At 42.8% G+C, this 20,261-nt stretch overlaps 1 protein-coding gene across 1 annotated transcript; it reads right to left on the bottom strand.

Moving 5' to 3' along the window:
• Window positions 1-9,626: 9,626 nt before the first annotated feature.
• On the bottom strand, window positions 9,627-19,790 carry KCNMB4 (potassium large conductance calcium-activated channel, subfamily M, beta member 4; the record flags this gene model as incomplete). The annotated part of the gene is made up of 3 exons (XM_009070147.1): window positions 19,638-19,790; window positions 18,135-18,262; window positions 9,627-9,791 (listed from the first exon to the last, which is right to left on the bottom strand). Coding segments are annotated over exons 1-3 (446 nt in total), but the record flags the coding sequence as incomplete, so codon positions are not given.
• Window positions 19,791-20,261: the final 471 nt, after the last annotated feature.

Raw genomic sequence — 20,261 nt, 5'->3', positions numbered from 1 at the left:
ATCTAGTCCCAACCCTCCCTGCTATGGACAGGGCCACCACCTCACTAGATCAGGTTGTTCAAGGCCTCATCCAGCCTGGTCTTGAATACTGCCAGAGTCAGGGCAGCTACTATAGAAAACAGTGGTGCATTTTAAACCTTACAGCGGAGACACAGAGAGTGGTATATGGGCCTTGAAGTAATTGAACTTCAAAGGCTGCTTGTGCAGTGACCTTTAACCAGAAGGAATGAATGGCCCTCTAGCCTCCAACTCGATACTTACAATTAAGTATTAAAATTAAGCTTCTCCCCAACACTGTGGCAGGTCTAATTTGCCACAGAAGTTGGTGTGGCCTAACCAGGTTCTTGGTAAATGTCAATGGTAGGAAATCTGATACCTGGGCAAGATGGAACCCTAAAGCAAGCAGTTTAGCCTAGCACTAGTCTGAAATGTAAGGGGAAAAGACATGAAAAAGAGCAGATCATTGATCTATGTGAAGCTCTAAGCCCATTCTCCCACTGTCTTCCTTACATTTAAGACCACAGTATGAGCTTGACAGAGCAGGGCTGGGTGAGGACAAGGTGCCACAGCTGCTGGCAGCATCAATGCCATGCCCTCAGGCCTGCTGGAGAAGCACCACATGGTGGGAGCCCACTGTTGCCTCCCAGCCACTGCACATACAGCAGGAAAGGAGAAGTTTCACCAACGTAACTGAGGAAAGGCGTTTGTCAAAGACATTTGCCTCTGGATCCACCTTAAAAATGTCTTTGCTCAAAACTTAGGTGGTAAAAGAGATTGTGCTAACTTGTGTTAGATGGTGCAGCTGCATCTTTCCAGGAAAATGGCATGGTCATCAAACCCCCCTCTCCAAAATGTGGAGGTCGCCTTGATGTAATGAAAGTCACCACAAGAGGAGCCAGGGGAGCCCTATGGCTGACAGCTGTTTCTACCACTGACCTTATTTCCACACAAAGCTGGAGGTAATTCTCAGAGAGGCTAATAATTTGAACACAGAGAGTTTAAGCCATCAGGATAAATAATGGCAGATGTTTAGGGAAGAAATAACAGCAAAAGTATGAGTTATGCAGTGCCTGCAGTTCAAAGAAAATTAGTTCAAACTGTGAGGGCATTGTTCAGAGGAACAGCAAGAGGTAAAGTGACTGTGGGAGAGAGGAAAGGGGAGGAAAAGCTGTATCCCTTCCCTCAGATGCATGAGTAGCATCCCCAGCTAGCATGGACAACCACATCTTATCAGTCAAACTAGCACCCAGAGTTTAGAGTGAAAGCAGAAGCAAGCATTGCCACTCACAGTCTCACTCCCTGGCCTGCAGAGCCAGTTTCCCCAGAGCATTGTTAGCATTTAATGGGGTTGCTGATGTGCAGAAATGCTCAGTCTCACCACAAAACCTGCATATTCATGCATGTTTCCAGCAAAGGGCAAGAACTGGACTAGTCACTGGAGTAGGGACTGAGGAACCAGGATCCCTGCATTTCCATCTTTGTTTCACTGTCCAGCCTTTCGCATACGATTTCACCTCTGCAAGCAGCAACTCAGCTGCCTGTAAAAGAAATTCTTGTTTCCTGGGTAAGTGAGGAGACCTACACTTCAATTAATAACTCTGTTGCCAGTCCTCCTCGTCCTTATCCAAGGACGGAGCAGATTCCGATATGGTACATTTGACAGAAATTTATTATTTTGAAAGAGGAAGCAAACCCTTCATTGTCAACAAGACCGCAGTATTTCTTATGTGTTTTTTTCTCAGATTTCATAGGGGATAATAGGTAGTGTTTAAATGGAGACGGCCAAATTATCAGAATGCTTTCAAGCTACGTTACAAGTATTGCTAGTAGCAATGCTTGACTTGATAGTACAGTCTTCAAGGTTATTTAGCAAAGCACAGAATGTACATAAAACAAAATAAAAAGTTAATTTTAATATGTCTTTGAGAAATAAATATAAAAGTAATCAATTTGGCTTTTCACTTTTATTTTGCCTTTTTGTTTTGACTATCAATAAAAGCAACTGTGAAACTGCAACATAAGAGTGAGAGAGGAGTGATAGAGGGCCAATAAAATGAGGAGGAATGCAAGTCAGTACAGAATGTCTTTGATCATTACAAAGCTAATTATTGAGCGAGACAGCTCAGTGCACATGAATACAGAATAATGATGAGTTTGATAAACCTTTACCGCACAATACATATGTATTTGTGTGCCTGGGGAGAGGGTGCTTAAGAAGGAAGCATGAGAGATCACTCCAGTAGCAGGATGGAAGGAAGAACTCCCCATTTGTGTGCATGAATGTGTGTTTTATGCCCAAAATAACTCTGGAGGAAAACTCCACCTAACCCCAAGCCAATTGACACTGACACCAGTGAATATTGAGATGTTCAGCCCCAGAGATGTCCTGCTTGCTGCATCCAGTTGTGCAGACTTCTTTCTCCCAGGAAGAGTTTAGACAGGGGTTCTGTGGCCATGCACAGGTTTGCAGCTGAAATGTGTTGCTTTCTGGAAAGAAAAATCAGTGAGATGGTTCTGATACTGCAATGACAGAGCCTGAATCTGGCAGAAAAAGTTGCTATGCTACTTTGCCCGGACCTGGACAGGTTGGGGCTATCGCCAGTCCCTTCCTCAGGCACCAGAAACTGCTCAAATTGCTGTAATAAATCCCATGCAACACTGCTCTAAACTTACCCTTTTCAACACAAAAATAATGGGAAATACATTGCTCTGAGCAAAGCAGGTGACAAAAAGTAAGCTGAAACAGGTTAAAAAACATGGTATCCCTATATTCCCCCAAGAAGCCACTGAGTGACAGCTACTGGTTCAGCTGCAAAGAAAGGTTCCAGTTTCAGTGCAAGACGTCAGCTCAGCACTATGAAAGCCAAGATTAGCTAGCAATGATTGCACCATTCTGCAACTATCTGAAGGTTTTACAATCACATTTTTCCCTGCAGAGATGGTTCCTCCCACCAAAAATTATATTTGATCTGTCCCTCTCATCCTCATTTATTACCTTATATTTTACAGAAATAGACAACATTTTATTCTTCTGCTAGTATTCTTAGTTCCTTGTATTTGTTGTTGAATCACCTGCCCATCAAACTAGAGCTCATAAATCTCCTGATCTGGCATATTTAAAAAAAATTCAATTAATTTGTTCTTTACCATGCCATTTCATTTCATGAATAAAGCTACTGAGACACCTCATCCCACACCTGTGCTCGATATCTCACTGTTCATTATTGCTTTGTGCTGACAGTTCTGCAGTCCATTTTCAATCTCTCACTTGTTGTCAGCCTGATCTAAATTAATTTTTTCAATAAGATCTCAAGGCATTATTTAAAATGCTCTCTGTGGTGTATTGCTTCCCATACGTGTCTCCATTAGTCTCCAGTTTGGCTGTGAAAAAGCAGCAAAGTTCACAGGACACTATTTGCCTTTAATACATCAGAATCATTTACTACCTGTGATTCACTTGTCCAGATACTTGTAGACTCTTAGTATATGCTCTGTTTTTTTGATAAGGATTGAAAATTAATTCATCAAAAGCAAGAGACATTAGCTAACTCCATAATTTCCATATATTTTTTCCCTTTGGTATCAGACCCATTTTCCATGACTTTTCAGGAAAAAAAATAGTAAAGATCTAGGCTACCTGCCCTTTAAATGTACTGATTATTGTATATTTGGTCCTTCCCAACTAGTCTCCCCCTGCCTGAGAACAGATTTCCTGACAATTTCATGGTTTATTTTTTAATCATCGCAAACATCTTTCTTCAGAGGAATGGCGCAGGAAAATGTAGTTCAGCCCTTTAAATTCCACAGAAGATTTTATTCTTCTCCAAACCTATGCCCTTTCCAGCCTTTTGCATTTGCTCTTAGGTGGCAGCTCTCTCCCTGACACCCCTGGGTCATGCTCCCTCCACCACAGTCCCACACCCCAGCAGAGTTCCTGATATCCAAGCCCCCAGCAAATCCCAAATATTACAACTCAGACACTGCTGCCTCTGACCTTTATGGGCATGGCAGCAGAGAGGAGGGGGCTGCTCTCCATGAGACAAACCAGCTTACTGCAAGAGTGGAAAGGGCCTGGAGAAGACCTGCTGTTCTGCCAAGTGAAGAAGGGCTGAGGTTCCACTAAAAGCAGCTGACCTGAAAAATTCAGGTTGCACCCTGCAAGCCTTCGGTGCAAGGTCTGTGCTTCCTGCACTGAAATGCACTGAAATTGCATTCTTGCATTGAAATACACTGAACTGAAATGCAGCCATGTGCATATAAGGAAAAGACACAGACTTCAATATTGGTATATGCTCTGACAAGTGTCATCAGAAATTGCTCTTTATCTGAAGTCTGGATTTGTCATAATCCTACAAAGGAGGAATGGAAATTTCCTAAAAGTTGGCTCTTTGGGGCTTTGGAAACAAAATACTAGCTGCCTGCATATCTTTTTTAATTGATCCTGCTGTATGGAGTCCAAATAGTTGAAGTATTCTGTCCAGAAGCTCTCAGTTGCTCAATAAGCAATTATATGAAAGAGCTTACTGGCTGATGTTTTCCAACTGAATTTAGTGAATGACAGTTGGCATGCAAATTTTTTAAAAAAAGTGATTAACCTTATGTTAGCCGGAAAGTTACGAAAAAGTTATTAAAAGTAATGCTTGACACTTCATTAGCTCATTAAATTAAATTACAGACAGATTGCTGGGGTTTGGGTTTTTTTGGTTTGGTTTGGTTTTTTTGTTCGATTGGTTTTGTGATTGTTGTTTTGGTGGCTTTTTTAATGAAATATCAGAAGGGATCTAAGTAACTTTCACTGCATTTCTGGGACAGTTATTTCCAACTGATTGCTGCATGTGCTGTTTGGAAATTGTGTATCATTGGTGTACACATAATCTTACAGCTATGCCAGCATATTTTATAATAAAATTTTGCATCCAAATTACAGCTATATAACGTAATGGGCTATTTTTTTTTTATACCATCTCCAGCCATGCATCCAATGCACACAAAGCAATTTCTTGGCTTACAAGACTTCAAACCATAAGACCACTGAAGAGCTGTGAATTAAACATAGTGCAAGTAATGATGGCATTTGTGGTAGCATATCAAACCGGGATGAAAATTGCACAGCCTCTCAAATATCAAACTTTGGGGCTGATTCATTCAGTGGGTCTGTGACCTGACAAGGCAGTATGATTAATTGCACACATATTCCCTGGGAGGTTTTCCTGCTTGTGCTTTCTGCAGCAAAGATTGTTAGCTTGACAGATCAGCATAGCAGCCTCTTAAGATGCCAGACAGGGAAGCAGTTGGTTTCTGATTGAAAGTTAATGGAGGAATAGTGGCTGTATCACACTGAGGGGGAAAACAATCAAAAAAGCAGCCTTTGATTCTCAGAGAAATCACACACAGAATATGCAATATTTGCATAATACAATAGGTGTAATGATTAGAAATTCAGCCATGCTTCCTTTTGTCTGATTACCTAAATATAAGCCATTGCCTGAGGGTTTTTTTATTTAGTTGTTGAACACTATTCTAGGTGTCTCCTCTTCCATGTGTTTGTTCTTGGCTTTAAGACACTTTTGGCCATTTAGGCTAAAGTTTGCAGAAACCCTGATTTGGCAGGCAGCTCCCATATCTGCAGAGCTGAGCAAAGATGCTTGCACAGCATATTCCTTCTGTTCACAGGCAATCCACACTGTCCTGCCATAGGACCAGACCCACTGCCAATTGAAAACAGGTTTAATTTTTCAAGTAAGGCCCAAACCCCTAGCTAACTTCATCAGACACTTCTTCAAGGATGCTTAATCCCCACAGCCCTGTCCATTAAAGGGTTTGAAACACTGACCAATGTTTCCCATTTTCCAGCTGGACCCTGACAGGAAACACACACTTGATGGAATCCTTCATGTAGTGTGTGAAATGAGCTGAGCTGAGTGGTAGCCCTGTGTAGACATCCCTGCTCCTGTGGGCATGACACCACAGCCCTGGCTCAGGAGCAAGGGCTCCCAGAAGAGAACAGCAGCTGGGGAAACCCTATGGGCAGCAGCACCAGGGCAGGTGTGGGTGGGCAGGGGCAGACTGAGCTGAGGTGGCAGATCTATGGAGAGCTTTGCACTCTCACACTTTGAGACATCTTTATTCTGTTCTAGGACAAACCCCTCAAAACACACCTGGAAGTGCATGTCTGGAAACAGACCATTGCTACCTCTCCACTAGACTTCCCAATTTGCATCCTGTGGCACCTACTGAAGGGCCCAGGTGATATTAGTCCTTCAAATCTAGAGGTCTTCTCTGGATCCTTGTCAAGGGGCTACATTTATGGCAGAAATGATGGGTAATGATCTTTTAAAATGCCTCTGGATACTTCTGTGACATCCCTCATCTGCTCCAAGCATTGAATTAGCTTCTTCATTCATTAGCTAAATTTTCTAATATGTTGTGAAATCTTGTCTATTACTGGCAATACAGGAATACATAAAGGCAGGAAAAGTGCACCAAAAAAAAAAGTTCCTATTACTTCAACTTTTAAAATCAGCCTAAGAAGCTAACAGAGAAAGCTGCTGTATAAACAAAATGATTTAATTGCAGTACATGAAATAAAAGGCAGGTCTTACTGAAGCAAAGCAGTAGACAGCATGACAGAACAAAATTCCTCAAAGCAATGGCATATAAATATTGAATAAAATTCAAAATTCAAAAGCCGACTCTGCAGATGGCTCTGGGAAAAGCAGCCACTCTGGCAGCAAATACATTTCAGAGAATATACCACAAAAACTGGAAATCTGCAAAGCCAAGGAGGAAATCAGTGAATAATCCACTAGAAGGAAATCCCCAGCTTCCACAATCAAGTACAGGGATTAGAAAGACATTTCTAAATCAATGAGGGGCAGGCTGGGACAGAAGAGTGAATTCTAGGATTTTTTTTTTCTTCTTAGCATCACACACTGACATGCCAAGCATATACCTACTGCCTATCCTTGCATGCCATTTTAGATGTTTAACTTGGGATGTTAATTTCTTTGCAAAATAATTTAATATCATCTCTGTAACCATTACCTACTTTCAGAAGTGTTTGCAAATGGCATTTCCAACAGATTTAAATATATGATTGCAAATCAAGTGAGCTGCATCAGCTCAATTTGCTTCTAGCCTTTTGCTCAGAGGACCAGCTGAACAATTCAGTCACAAAAGCTTCTGGAGCAAAACTAGAGCGGATTTTGCTAATCTGGATTTGTGAGCCCAAGCTACTGGTTTAAAAATTCACAATGAATCTGTGTCACTGTGGTTTTCCTTCTCTCTTGGGAAAACAAAGGATGGATGCATGCAGAAAATCAGGGTTATTGCCTTTAACTGTTAAAGCTGTCAAAGGGAAATAGATGAGGAGAGCTTGCCACCACCACATCCAGGCAACCAAACCACCCTACAGCAGCAGCTTTCTCTGATTTGCAGAGTGTGAACAAGTAATACATATATTTCAAAAAATAGTAACCAACCCCCTTAATCAGACACATGATGCAATGTTTTGTGGGTTGCTGAGGCAAGAAGATTTCAGAGGATGCAAGCAAGGCCATGGCAGTGAGACACCAGTGAAACGAAACACAGTGTGTTTTGCAGGACAGCTCTTGCAGAAGTTGGCAGGTTTTTCTCTGACAGGCTGAGAGCTCACAACCTCTCTTCACCCAGTATATCCAGCACTATTCTTTTCAGCAGCCTGAGAGAGAGGGTACTTGTGTAAGCCTGACAACAGGCACCTCCAAAGGGGTGATACTTAACACAGAGAACCGGAAAATTTTTCTCGCATGAAGTATTTTTCATCCACAGGACTTGAGGTGCTTGAACATGCAACCAACACCAACTGCATCTTACATACAGAGTAACATGCCAAGAAGCATCAAGTTTCTGCCTCCACAAACATATTTCTTTAGCTTCATTTGCCGGAACAGTTATCCCAGTGTGGACTGGGACCAGAGGACTCTCCAAAGTCAGAGGAAGTAAGCAGGAGAGTGGGGAATGACCTCCAGTCACCCTGCTGCCTCTGCCATACATTACCCTCCTCACTGGACACCACAGTGTGTACGATATGTACAAAACTAGAACCAGACAATACAATTAATCTGAAAGGGACACTGGGCAATACAAGCAGGTTCGTCACTGTGCCATGTGCCAACAAAGCTTTCAGGCTTTCAAATCTGGCACTTTTCTCATCCTTGGGAAATACTTTTGCTATGTGTTAAAATCAGAACAAAACACAAGGTAGTTAAACGTAATGCTAAGAATATCAGAGATTAGTACGATGCACGGTACGTTTAGAATTCCAGAATTGTTAATGTAGATGAAAACACTTTGCTGGTAATCACTCACTTTCCTGACTGAGCCACATGCTTTTCCCTATTGCACCCTAGTCCTGCAAAACTGCACAGCTCATCCCAGAGGGGTCCAGCCCTGCTGGAGCCAGCATGATTGCTGCAGCCCCCTGACTATGGCGTGCAAAAAATGTGCTCAGAGAAACTGCCAGGAATATGGAAATCTCTGCACTGAGCAAGTGGACTAGAACTAGGACTCCTGTCGTACACGGCAAGGAGCTGGGGCAAGCAGAGAAAGGGAACCCAGCAATATTCCATGCCCAGACTGCCTTGCATTTTTCCCTCGGAGAAGCCCTTCACTGAGCTGGGATGGGCAGCTTAGTAGCAAATACCTAAAGCCCTAGAAGGACTTGATGTCCTTCTCTAGCTGTCCCAGGAGACTGGTGATATGTGACATTCCATGACTCGCCTCAGGTAGCACTCAGGCACTCTTTGGAGAAAATGCTGGTCAAACATATTCATGTAACACCACTCATGTAAAGTCCCTGCTTCTTACATGCTGAGAGCATTTTCATGAAGAGGGGATCTGAGAGGGGATCTGTGGGGACTGAATACCACCGAGGCAATAAAATTAGATCCAGTATTTAATCATCTTTTCCAGTAAATGTTTCATTTTTTGAGAAGTATTTCTGAGATATTTCTACATTTCTTCACAATGAATGAGTCATGATGAAAGACTTCATCTAGAGAGAATTTAAAGTTTGAATTTTAAAATTAAGTTCTACATAGTGAAAAAAAACCAAATCAGCACACTGTTATGTTTGTCTTAAACCTTGTTTCCAAAAGAAAATTTTTACAAAAAGAAAAATAATAAAATCCCAAAGGTTAAAAAACCCAAACCAATCAAATTTTATTCTTTTGGAAATATGGTCTATCTAAAGTACATATTTTAAATATTTAATAGTAAACATTAGCAAAGATCACCTTGTGGAGATGAAATGAGCATTATCATAGGATTTTATAAACGGTCTCAATTTAACTACGATCTGGGTAACTGTTGTTCAGCACTAACAGCCACAGCATATTTGATGCAGTGTAGATTTTTTTTTTTTGGTAGAATATACTTATTTACTGTCAGAGCAGAAATAGCAATGAGCTGGCATTTCATGGGGCAGTCTCCCAAGAACAATCCTGAGGCAAGAGCAACTCCACCATCACATCAGACACTGGAAGGAGGCACAGCTGAGTGCCCCACAGACCTTCAGGTATGTCAAGCTGCCCCATTGGAGACCTTCTTGCAGGTTTTTCTTTTCTGTCAGCAGCTTTGACACTCACAAATGCTTCCTCTTTTTTATTGCCTCTGCCCTGACAGCCAAGCTCTTGGCACAGATAGTCAGGACCACAATGAGGACTCCAACCAGGAATGTCACCACAGGCCAGAGGAAGCAGTGCAAGAGGACAGTCTCATCATGGGTGCGCTTCAGCATCACATCATCTGGCCTGTGAAAAGGAGAAACAGAAGACAGACGAAACATAAATCAACATCATCAATTCATCATAAGTGGAAATCATCTGCCATAGAAAGCGTAAAGGTGTTTTATTTCCCACAATGTTAGAAAATGATCAAGTGGACAATCTCATTCACTGTTTTCACTTGCCCTTTTATCACCAGTACTTATGGCAGGCTGTGAGAGCTTTCCACTTGCAGTGTTTACAGGCTAACAAGTTCATTTGGAAGAGAAAAAGATAAAAAAAGGTAAGAAAAAAAGTGTTAGTATTTTAATTCTTCCAGGGATCATGGTTATCCCAGACAGCCGTGAGAGATACACTATCACACTGACCATGGACTGAGAAACCACTCCAGCAAAAACATAGTACCAGACATATCTAACTCAAATATAACTGTATATGCAGTTCTACATATCTATCTCAAATATCATCAGGTGCTGTGCAGTGGATTTAAAGTGCAATTAAAGGTTCCTTTTTTGCTTTGAGCACTGATGTGTCCACAGGGCTACATGGAGGCTCCTGATGAACAAGCCCTGCCTGTGGTTTGGGTCTGAGCAGAGAGCCAGTCCCTGTCCTCAGCACTGAACTGCTGGTGGCCCAGGCTAGCCCAGCTGTGCTGGCAGGCAAGAGTCTGCACAAAACCTATCCCCAGGAGTACTACAGCTGCCCCCAGGGTGGCCAAGGCTCCTGACTCAGCTCCTTCCCAGCAGTGGCTATTTCAGCAACAAGCTGTAATTTGGTGCTGCAAACAGCAACGTCTCAGTAGACTTGAGTAGGTTCCTATAGGGACACTTTGGGGAGCTTCTCCCAAAGATCTGAAGCTCCATGCCTTCACCAACAGCAGCTAGCACACAGTTGTGGTTGGGTTGGTGAGAGGTGTATGCATTTCCAAAGGGAAAGGGAGGGAGAAGAGAATAGCAAGGAGGAAACATCTCAAAATGTTTGGAAATTTAGCCATGCCATGTGTCTGAAAGATCAGTTGTCCATCTGCCTTTTCCAAGTCTAGGAAGTTGGTTGGGAAATCTGATAGCAGGTTTTTCTCAGCTCTGGGTCTTTCTGATCTCCCTGCAGGTCAACAGTTATTAAATCAGTTTCACATCATTTGCGCTTTGCTGCTGCTTTCCCATGTGCAGCCAGAGACACACAGTCTAATGGAAAACCATCTGAAAAGGAAAGAAACAGAACTTTCTCTAATTAGAAAAATATCTATAGTCTTGTCTCTTGTTGGTCCTCACTTACACTGAACACTCCCATCACATGTTGCATCATCAAACCTACCTGACACTCCTTGGCGCAACAAACCTCACAGCCTAAAATCCTGACCATCCACCAAGGTCCTGGGAATTAAGTTCTCCTAACAGTGGCACATGGGAGCAGATACCTGCTCAGTGATTGTGCTGTCTCTCCCCCAACAGCTTTGCCCTGATCAGAAAGCAGCCCTGAGGAAGCATTCCCTGCGGGGGAAACGAGAAACTCTTTCCTTCACTGATAAGCTGATTTATGGAGATGCCTGCAAATCTACAGTTTTATCCATCTTTAAGGATCTAGTGGAGCCAGACTGCCAAGCTACACCAGATCCCAGATTTAATTGCACCAGCATTTGCAGGTCTCTCATCCAAAACTGCTGTGTGGAGGATCCTCTGCACCATGCCAGCCTGCAAGTCCCCAAGGCTGGCAGCATACACTGCTGTTTGTGTAGTAAGGAGCAGAGTAAGATGCTAATTATGAACAGCTCAGCTACATAAAAGATGAAATTCAGCAACATGAAAAATTATCGAAAGAATACACTTAGAGAGGTGTATTCAACAGTGGAAAGCGTAAGTCTGCTCAACCAAAATCCTTCATAAATGTAAACAGGCACAGGTGGAGACTGTAAATTGAATAAAATATTATTAACTTTATGGGTCCAAACTCACCAGCCTATGCCACATGAATGACAGTACCTGAACAGAAAAATCCTTTCACAAGAGGTATAATACTGCTTCTTTCATATTCACTGTTAACTGTGAATAACAGAGCTCTAATTGGCAAGAAGGCCATAAGTAGGCAGCACTCAGTCCTCACAGCTCTCAGTTTACAAGTGACGTTGAATTTTAAGTCTTTTTTAAAGTAGATACTTATCAAGCAGTTCAAAAGCAAGGGGCAAGCAAACAAACTAGAAAATTGGATTTGGTTAAAGGAAAGAAAGGGTGATTGGGGAAAGCAAGATATCCTTTTGACTGATACTTAGATGTTTTGGAAAACATATCTACCAAAGGTAGCAGCTACGGATGCCAAACATTAATTATAGGTGTGACTGTAACTTAGTAACTTAAAAGAGCTTCCCTTTTGGAGAAGAGTCAAAGACAGAGGCCTTTAATTAAGCCTCAAGATGATGTTTGGATTCAGATGGATATTATTGCTATTCCTAGCTACAACAAGAGTTCCTGTGCAATTCTTACATGGCAGAAAGTGTGCGGTGTCACCTGTTCACAACATCTTCAGACATCAAGACATGACTGGGTCCCCCTGCCAAAATGCTTCATTAAATGACTACTGGAACCATATTTAAGACGTTAAATGCCCTTCTTTAGTCAAGAGGAGAGAATAAAACTCCTGGACAGTGACCTGACACACAGGAGAACTCATGGACCCTCCTGGATGCAGCCTCTCAGTACTGACTCTTGGCATCAAAAAATGGTGGGATGAATTTGGACAAATTCCCACAGTTTTGGGAATCTGGAGACATCCCAGTTGACTGGAAGTTGGCTAACCTTGTCCCAGTTTTCAAGAAGGGCAAGAAGGATGACTCTGGTAACTACAGACTGTCAGTCTCACTTCACCGACTGGTAAAATCATGGAAAATATTATTCTGGGAACTACTGAAAAACACCTGAAGGACAATGCAGTCATTGGTCACAGCCAGAATGGCTTCATAAGGGGAAAGTCCTGTTTGTCAATCTTAATTTCCTTTTATGACAAGGTAACCCACATAGTTGATCAAGGGAAGCCACTTGATGTAATCCTTTTGGATTTCAGTAAAGCTTTCAATACTGTCTCGCATAGTATCTCACAGCACATAGCTGGATAAGCACATCATGTGATGGGTGAGTATCTGGCTCATGGGTCGGGTGCAAAGGGTTATGGTGAATGGGATTACATCAGGCTGGTGACTGGTCACTAGTGGGGTTCCACATCTTAGGCCCAGTGCTCTTCAAAAGCTTCGTAAATGACTTGGATGCAAGACATACAAGGAGTGGCTGAGGTCGCTTGACTTGTTCAGCCCGGAGGACACTGCAGTCTACAGCTTTCTCATGGAAGGAATGGGAGGGGCAGGTACTGATCTCTCCTCTTTGGTGACCAGTGACAGGACCTGAGGGAATGGCCTGAAGCTGTGTCAGGGGTGGTTTCGCTTAGATATTAGAAAAAAAGGTTCTTCACCCAGAGGGTGATAGGACACTGGAACAGGCTCCCCAGGGAAGTGGTCACAGCACCAAGCCTGACAGAGTTCAAGAAGCATTTGGACCATGCTCTAAGGCACATGGAGTAATATTTAGGGATGTCCTGAGCAGGTCAAAGAGCTGGATTCAATGACTCTTGTGGGTCCCCTCCAACTCAGAATACTCTGTGATTCTGTGACACTTGAAACACAGTAACATAACTGCTTTGGTTTTGCATGGCAAGGCCAGCATGTTCTGAAACTGCAGTTTAGACGTTTTCTTGCTACTTTTTTTGAGGTGGCCTGCCTGTTCCCAGAGTCTGAAGGCTTGTTTGAGTTGGAAACAGAAAAGGAAAGGTACTTTTTCCCTGGGGAAAACCTTCTCATAGCAAAGACATGTCTGCTGGAAGCCCCTGTAGCATCACTCCCCTGGTGCTAAGGCAGTGATGTTGAACCCAAGAGAGGTACATCATGCCTGGAAACATGATTATTTTCCCTGTGAAAATCAGCAGATATAATTACACATATTGCCTTATCCCTATAAGTATAGTGCATTTAATAAACCTATGCCCATAATAAACCTGTCTTTTCACATAATACTTTGGTTCAAAGATGTTGGCAGAGACTGCACATATTTCCCCTAAGCTCAATTGTGGGCAATCTCTTGTTTCTAGCAGTGCTTCCATTCAGCTCTCCAGTAAATGTCAAGCCTCTTGGGGGGATGCACCCAAACTCCTAACACTAGTTATCTGTGCACAAAACAGTGCCAGAGGCAAGAGAGAGACCTAGTGGGACAAAAGGAGGAAAAAACCCAGAATACTTCTAAGACCTGCTCAGGCATTGAGACCTGGTTTTGCTGCAAGCAGTGATGGCCACTGTGCAGCACCACCACCCAGTAGCAGCCCCAGGGTGAAAGAAAAACAAACAAACTAAAATAAAGCTCTGAAGGATTCTCTACCTTAACCCTGAAAACACAGCTGGTCCTTTCACTGAACAGACAAGGAGGAAGGAATTTTGTTTTCATTGCTAAAGGTGAGACCAGGACTTATTTTTAGCAGGACTTTGAGCTCAGGGCTAGAGCCTTGCGGGCCTCTGAACAGGACTAACTGGATTAGTTGTTGTATTATACAACACCTCCCTGTTAGGCACTGCCAAGTAGTTCGCCCAGACACGGGGTAAAGCAGGCCTTCATCAGAGCCTTCAGAGCAACTGCTGAACATCATGGGAATTGCAGTACAGGGATTACCAAGGGGTCATGTAGGACCAAAAAGTTACAGGGACATAAACATTTTAGTCATCACTGATGAACCACCCAGTGCAACTTATATTACACAATGAAAGCTGATGGAGGTGGGAACAAGAGACAGGGAAACCTTACAAATATTTTTTCTATTCAATCTGATTTAAAGATGCTTGTAATGTACATACACTTATTTTGTCCAAAGTTTTTCACAAGCCCTCACTCTGAGAAGCACTCTTCAGTATTTTTTCTCTTATTGTTGCAAGACACAAAGATCCTCAGCTGGACAGCTGCATGCAGGGGCAGTGCTGGGTCCTACTAACAGTGAAGTCCTTTATCTCTCAGGTCCAAGCACTGCTCCACAGGTGATACAATAAAAGAAAGGACAGGAAATAGTAACACCATCTTCTGGAATTAATTTAAAGAACTATGAAGTACCAGAGCAAACCAAGATGTTTTATCATTTATGGCTGAGCAGCCCTACTACCTGAGCATCCTTGGCTTCTACACATAATTATTCCCAGATAAATGGGGACCCTGCGGGGTACTCCAACACCATGCAGGTTGTCACTAATCACAAGACAGTGTTTGCTCATCAATTCTCTGATGAATTAGTGTACAGCTTTCTGCAGCAAACACGGAGCAGGTTAAAATGTGGCTGACTCATCTGCTGTGCTGTGGCAAAGGAATGACAGAGCATTCTTACCGTACAGGATAAACCCCAAGCTATAAAGAAGTAACTCCATATAAATCAGCCACTATTAAGAAATTACTTGGCACATACTTGTTGCTTGGCCTATATCTGCATGGCATGAGAGAGGTCTGATCTGATGGAATCTTGGCTTCTCTCTTTGTTCTTGTGGTGATGTCAATGAGACCTGAAGCATGAAGAAATAAAGTGACAGGATCTCCCCAATCCTGCCCATTCCCACAGGCCTCTAGCTTTAGGGCATGCAGCTGTGACGCTTGTTTGCATGTGATCATGACTACCCTGATACACACAGTGTGAGATCCAGAATGCTGAAGCACTAGAGCCCAGTGCCTCCCCAAACCTTTGGCAACAGCCTGAGAACTTTACCTGAATCTGTCCTTTATTTTGTGCTTTGAAACACTGGGGGTTGGTTTCTGCTGGGCAGGGCTTCCTTCAGACTGTGGTATCACCACTCCAACAGGCAGGCACATTCACCAGAAGTCCAGAAAAGAAACTTTCCCATGCCAACTTGCACCCCTTGTCCCAAAGCTAGCTGGAGAAGAGTGGGACACTAAAGGTAAGTACCTACAGTGGCAAAGCAAGACCTAACTTTTCAATAAAGAACTGAGCTCCAAACTAAGCTGTGTTTTGGTTCCCTAAAATAAATGTCAGACAGCAAGTTTTGTTGAGCATCTCAATTTTTATTAAAGAAGAATGATTGAAATTGCCAAGTCTGCTTCTCATCCCTTTTGTATAACTTTGAACTGTAAGAATAGCATCACTTTCTTCTTCTTTTCAAAGTAGCCTGTTCAAATGTGCACCACCAAACTGAAGGGACATGTTACCCAACATCACACTTTGCATGCAGCAACGATTCTGACAATGAAGCTGAATTAAATTTCTTGAAGAGGAGATGATGTTAATTCATTGTCTATATATTTACCTGGAATTTTATTCTGCCATTTCAAAAGAGAGAGTATTTAGACTTAAAATACTACTCTCTCTAAGGAACTACTTTCTATATATTTTATACAGATTGATACAGCTTATTCACACAGTGAAAAAAAATACTGACAGAAAATATGCATGCTTGTATTTTTAAGGATGTAGACTTTTCCATCAGTTTGTTATGGGGTTTTTTTTCACTGCTCCACAAGCTGCTTAGTCATTATTGCTCTAAAAGTATACCTAAGCAAGCACATTCCTAGTCAGCAAAACTTATCTCCCAAAGCTCATTCCTATCTCCAGAATAAAATAGATGGTGTTCACATTTTGGCTTAGACTATCTTCAAGTATCTCTGGCAGTGAGCCTCTCTTCTGCTGTATATGAATTGTTGTATGATCAGCAAAAAGCAGTGTTTCAAGGCAGCCACTGCACTGGCAAGAACATTTAGCATACAGGATTCAGCATCTTAAGGGAAAAAACACCTTACCTGAGTGCTGTACAATTCCTGAGTGTCAACTTACATAAATAGCAGATGCTAGGCAGTATACAGCCTCAGAAAAATCTTTCTTTCATCTAAATGTGAGGTAAGAACCAGCTCACATAGCTCTGGACACCTACCACCCTATGCTCCTTTACAAGAGAGAAATAAACATCACTGGGCATCTGACATATATTAGGCATTTATTTTGGAGTAAGATAACAGGCTCTTATTTCTCTCCACCGACTGTAGAACCTAACTTTCATAGCATGCTGTCCACACCAGTTCAGACTAGCCATGACTCCTCTCACAGACAGTCCCATGTTTCTGACTCTCCTGTTCACTCCAGCAGCAGCTGCCTGCCCAGAGAAGCCAAAATCATAACTTGGCTCCTGGTTAGCAGACCCAAGCATTGGCACTATGTAGACCAAAGGAGCTCCCAAGAAGGTCCTTGCCAGGTCTGAAGTCACCACACAGGATGCCCTAAGTTTTAACCTCTATGTGCTGTATGCAGTGCTTCTTTCCCCTCTTTAAGGAATAATTTTTTGCCTCAACACTTTGATGGTTTCCCTCTGCAAAGAGTTAACCAGGGACAACAGGCTGTCATCCCGGGCATTCTGACTAGATCTACAGTCACTCCAGGGTGGGGACAAGAATTATAGCCAGTCTAGGACAAACCTGAAGCCCCCGAGGCACTCAGTGGGCCACCCACAGGAGTGTCAGGCATTTCTCCACCTGCCACCCTGGTCCAACTCCCTGGTTTGTCCAAGCTCCAAGCACATAGTGGCATCCACTTTCCTCCTGTGTGTCTTAACGAACTTATATATCTGGTGCCAACACTCCCTCCTAAGTATCCCTCATCTATTTAACTTCCAAGTGTTTGTGGGGTAGGACTAACCCCCTCCTGCTGCCACATCACCTTTTATTTCCCAGCATATCACCATCAGAAAGAGACAAGCAACAGGACTCCCTCCCCTTTCCGCTTACTGAAGGAAACCACACATCACCCTCATACACATGTAAGTCACATCAACATCAGTAGTAAAAGTGAGAATCGAAAGAGAAGAGGAGATGCTTTAAGTTACAACTCTCTACTCTGCAAGCATGCGTGAAAACTGGCAGCTCTGTGAACATTTATTACACATCTGATTCATTAATCCTCTATGAACACAATTCTTCCAGCCCCTCATGAACACAGTAGGGTTTCTTTTCCGTGGAGAGAAGGAACATTAATATCCAAGCCAGAAATCTGCCATCTGACTATTAAAAGCCAAGATGCTTTTTGACATAAAAATTGCATGTTTTAAGGAAAACTTTACTCAGAGTTTTATATTTTTCTTCAAGTGGTAAAAATGCTCCTTTGCTTTCCGTGTAGCTTCTCATCAACAGAATCGTCTTGCGAAGCTCTGCACTGAGCTCTGTGTGATGAACGACATGGCCCTATGGGGGCAGGGTGTGTGCATGCATATGCATGCATTTATATATATTTTCAAACAGAACCAGTGAACAGCTGCTAAACAGATGCATAAGAACTTCTGCCTAGCCAAATGTGATTACTCACCTCAAGTGCTGGTTAAAATAGCATGTAAATGGCTGAGAACCCACTTTCTCTTTCCAGTATTTCTGCTTGTACGTGACGTTCTCAGAGTTCTCCTGATCATCTCTTGCACAGGGAGGGATGTACGAACACTGCCAAGACATATTGCAAAACAGAGTTACTCAAGAACACAGAGCATCGCTTCTCTTCATTTTCCTCATAATACCAGTGTGACTGAAATGGGCAAATAAGAAGCACAAGCTCCAAAGGAACAAAACAGACTAGCTGAACTGTACTTCAAATTCTAGTTACTCCCTGCAGGTACTGGGAAAGAATATGCCAGCATTCAGAAACAAAATAAAGGCTTTGTGATGTTTTGTTCCATTATCAAACCAAACTGCCTCATAACACCTTGGATTTTTGCATGACAAATGTGACAATGATAGTTTCATTCTGACGTATTCCTAGCCAGCTGCCAGGTTTGGATTTGAATAACTTCCTATTTTTGGTGAGACAAATAGTCAGAAGTTTTGTTTAGTATCATGCTAATAAATAACCCAAGGAGTCCAGCAAGCTTTCCAAGATGACAGGATATCTGGCTGATATCCACTGGCAAAAGAAGCTATTCTTCCACTGTTACAACATGGGGAAACAAGCACAGAAAGTTCACGGCCCCTCTTCTGCAGAAAGGTTCAGCATCTGCTTCTGCTGTACAGAAGTCAATGAGAGTTGAGCATGCAGCTGAGCTATCTGCAGATCTCACCCTCAGACATCTGCTTCAAAGCCCAAAGATATCAAGGCAAGTTCCTCTCCCAGCCCAGGTGCACTTGGGACTGGGCTTTCAGAGGTTTCCCATCGTTCACACACATGCACATACCTTGTTTCCAAGTCTTGTCTATGACACACGACCCTTACCTCCTAGCCACAGGCAGCTGAACAACAGAAAACAAATACTCCATGGAATCAAATGTTGGCAGTATCAGGATCTCAGTGTCCAAGCACAATCCTTCCTACTGTTATCAGGCATCCATATGGGAGACCATTACAGGAGATGTTGAACCACACTGAGTAACTGATCCTTGGATAACACAAAGGTTTTTCACTGTGCAGGACAGATGGACACCAAGGCTCCAGCTGCACACACAGAATTTTAATTCCTTTAAAATTGTGAGCTACAAGCAGAAAAAAAAGGTGACTGTGAAGGTAGCTAAAAAGCCTCCTACTTCAGTAGGATGAAGAAGCAGGAGATGCAAGGTGTGGGAAGGCTCTAAGAGGGTGCCCACAACATTTCTTCACAGTATCCTGAAGGCACTAACAACAAAGAGAGATACCCTCTCTAAAATGAAAATAATATCACCATGACTCTGTGCCTAGTGAGTGCTTCCTCTCCTTCTTCTGGTGAGGTTTCACAGGAGCCTACCTTGCCCCAGCTGCACACTATACCCAAGCTGTACAGACCTACAAGACCATTTCTACCATACAACAGCTTGAAGCTTTGCCATTCCAGGGGAAAGGGAGAAAACTCACGGGTTTATTCACCCAGTCTTGTAAAATCTGACCACTTCTGTCAGCTCCTACAAATGCTGCCAGTATCTTCCATGCTTCAGACGAATAATCTGCAAGGCGTTTCTTGTTGCTTTCAAGATGAAACTCAGAATTTACAGAGGGAAGGCTCCCCATTTTCACATGGACCAATATCTGGTGCTGCCATGGCACAGAGCTCCCTTTAGTTCCATGTTCAGATGACCCTAAACAAGGATTGTTCCACTGCTGACCATGAAGAACAGAAATGATCGGCAACACAACTCTACTTCAGAAACAGGAATACAGGATTTATCACATGCAGTTATTGCCATCTTAGATAATATTCCTTGGTCAGTGATATTTTTGGTTGATTATGTACTTCGGAAGCATCAACCACTTTCTGTTTTCCTCCACACTCCCAGTGAACAAACATATATGTGCAGCAGCTGGACAGAGTCAGCAAATTTGGCATGAAGACACCTGAGGGCAATCCTGACTCTGCTCTTTCCCCCTGACAACACCAACATGTTGCATCATCCCAGCTGGTCCCCTCTTCTGTGCTGGGCCTGAGGTCCAGCACTTCCATCCTTCTCTACACTGATGTTTTTCTTTATGAATCCTTTCAGA

Source organism: Acanthisitta chloris, unplaced genomic scaffold (assembly GCF_000695815.1).
Source record: "Acanthisitta chloris isolate BGI_N310 unplaced genomic scaffold, ASM69581v1 scaffold18132, whole genome shotgun sequence".
In the NCBI taxonomy this organism is placed as follows: domain Eukaryota; kingdom Metazoa; phylum Chordata; class Aves; order Passeriformes; family Acanthisittidae; genus Acanthisitta; species Acanthisitta chloris.
Note: the sequence above shows the minus strand (reverse complement) of the source record. Positions and strands in the feature narration are given on the sequence as shown.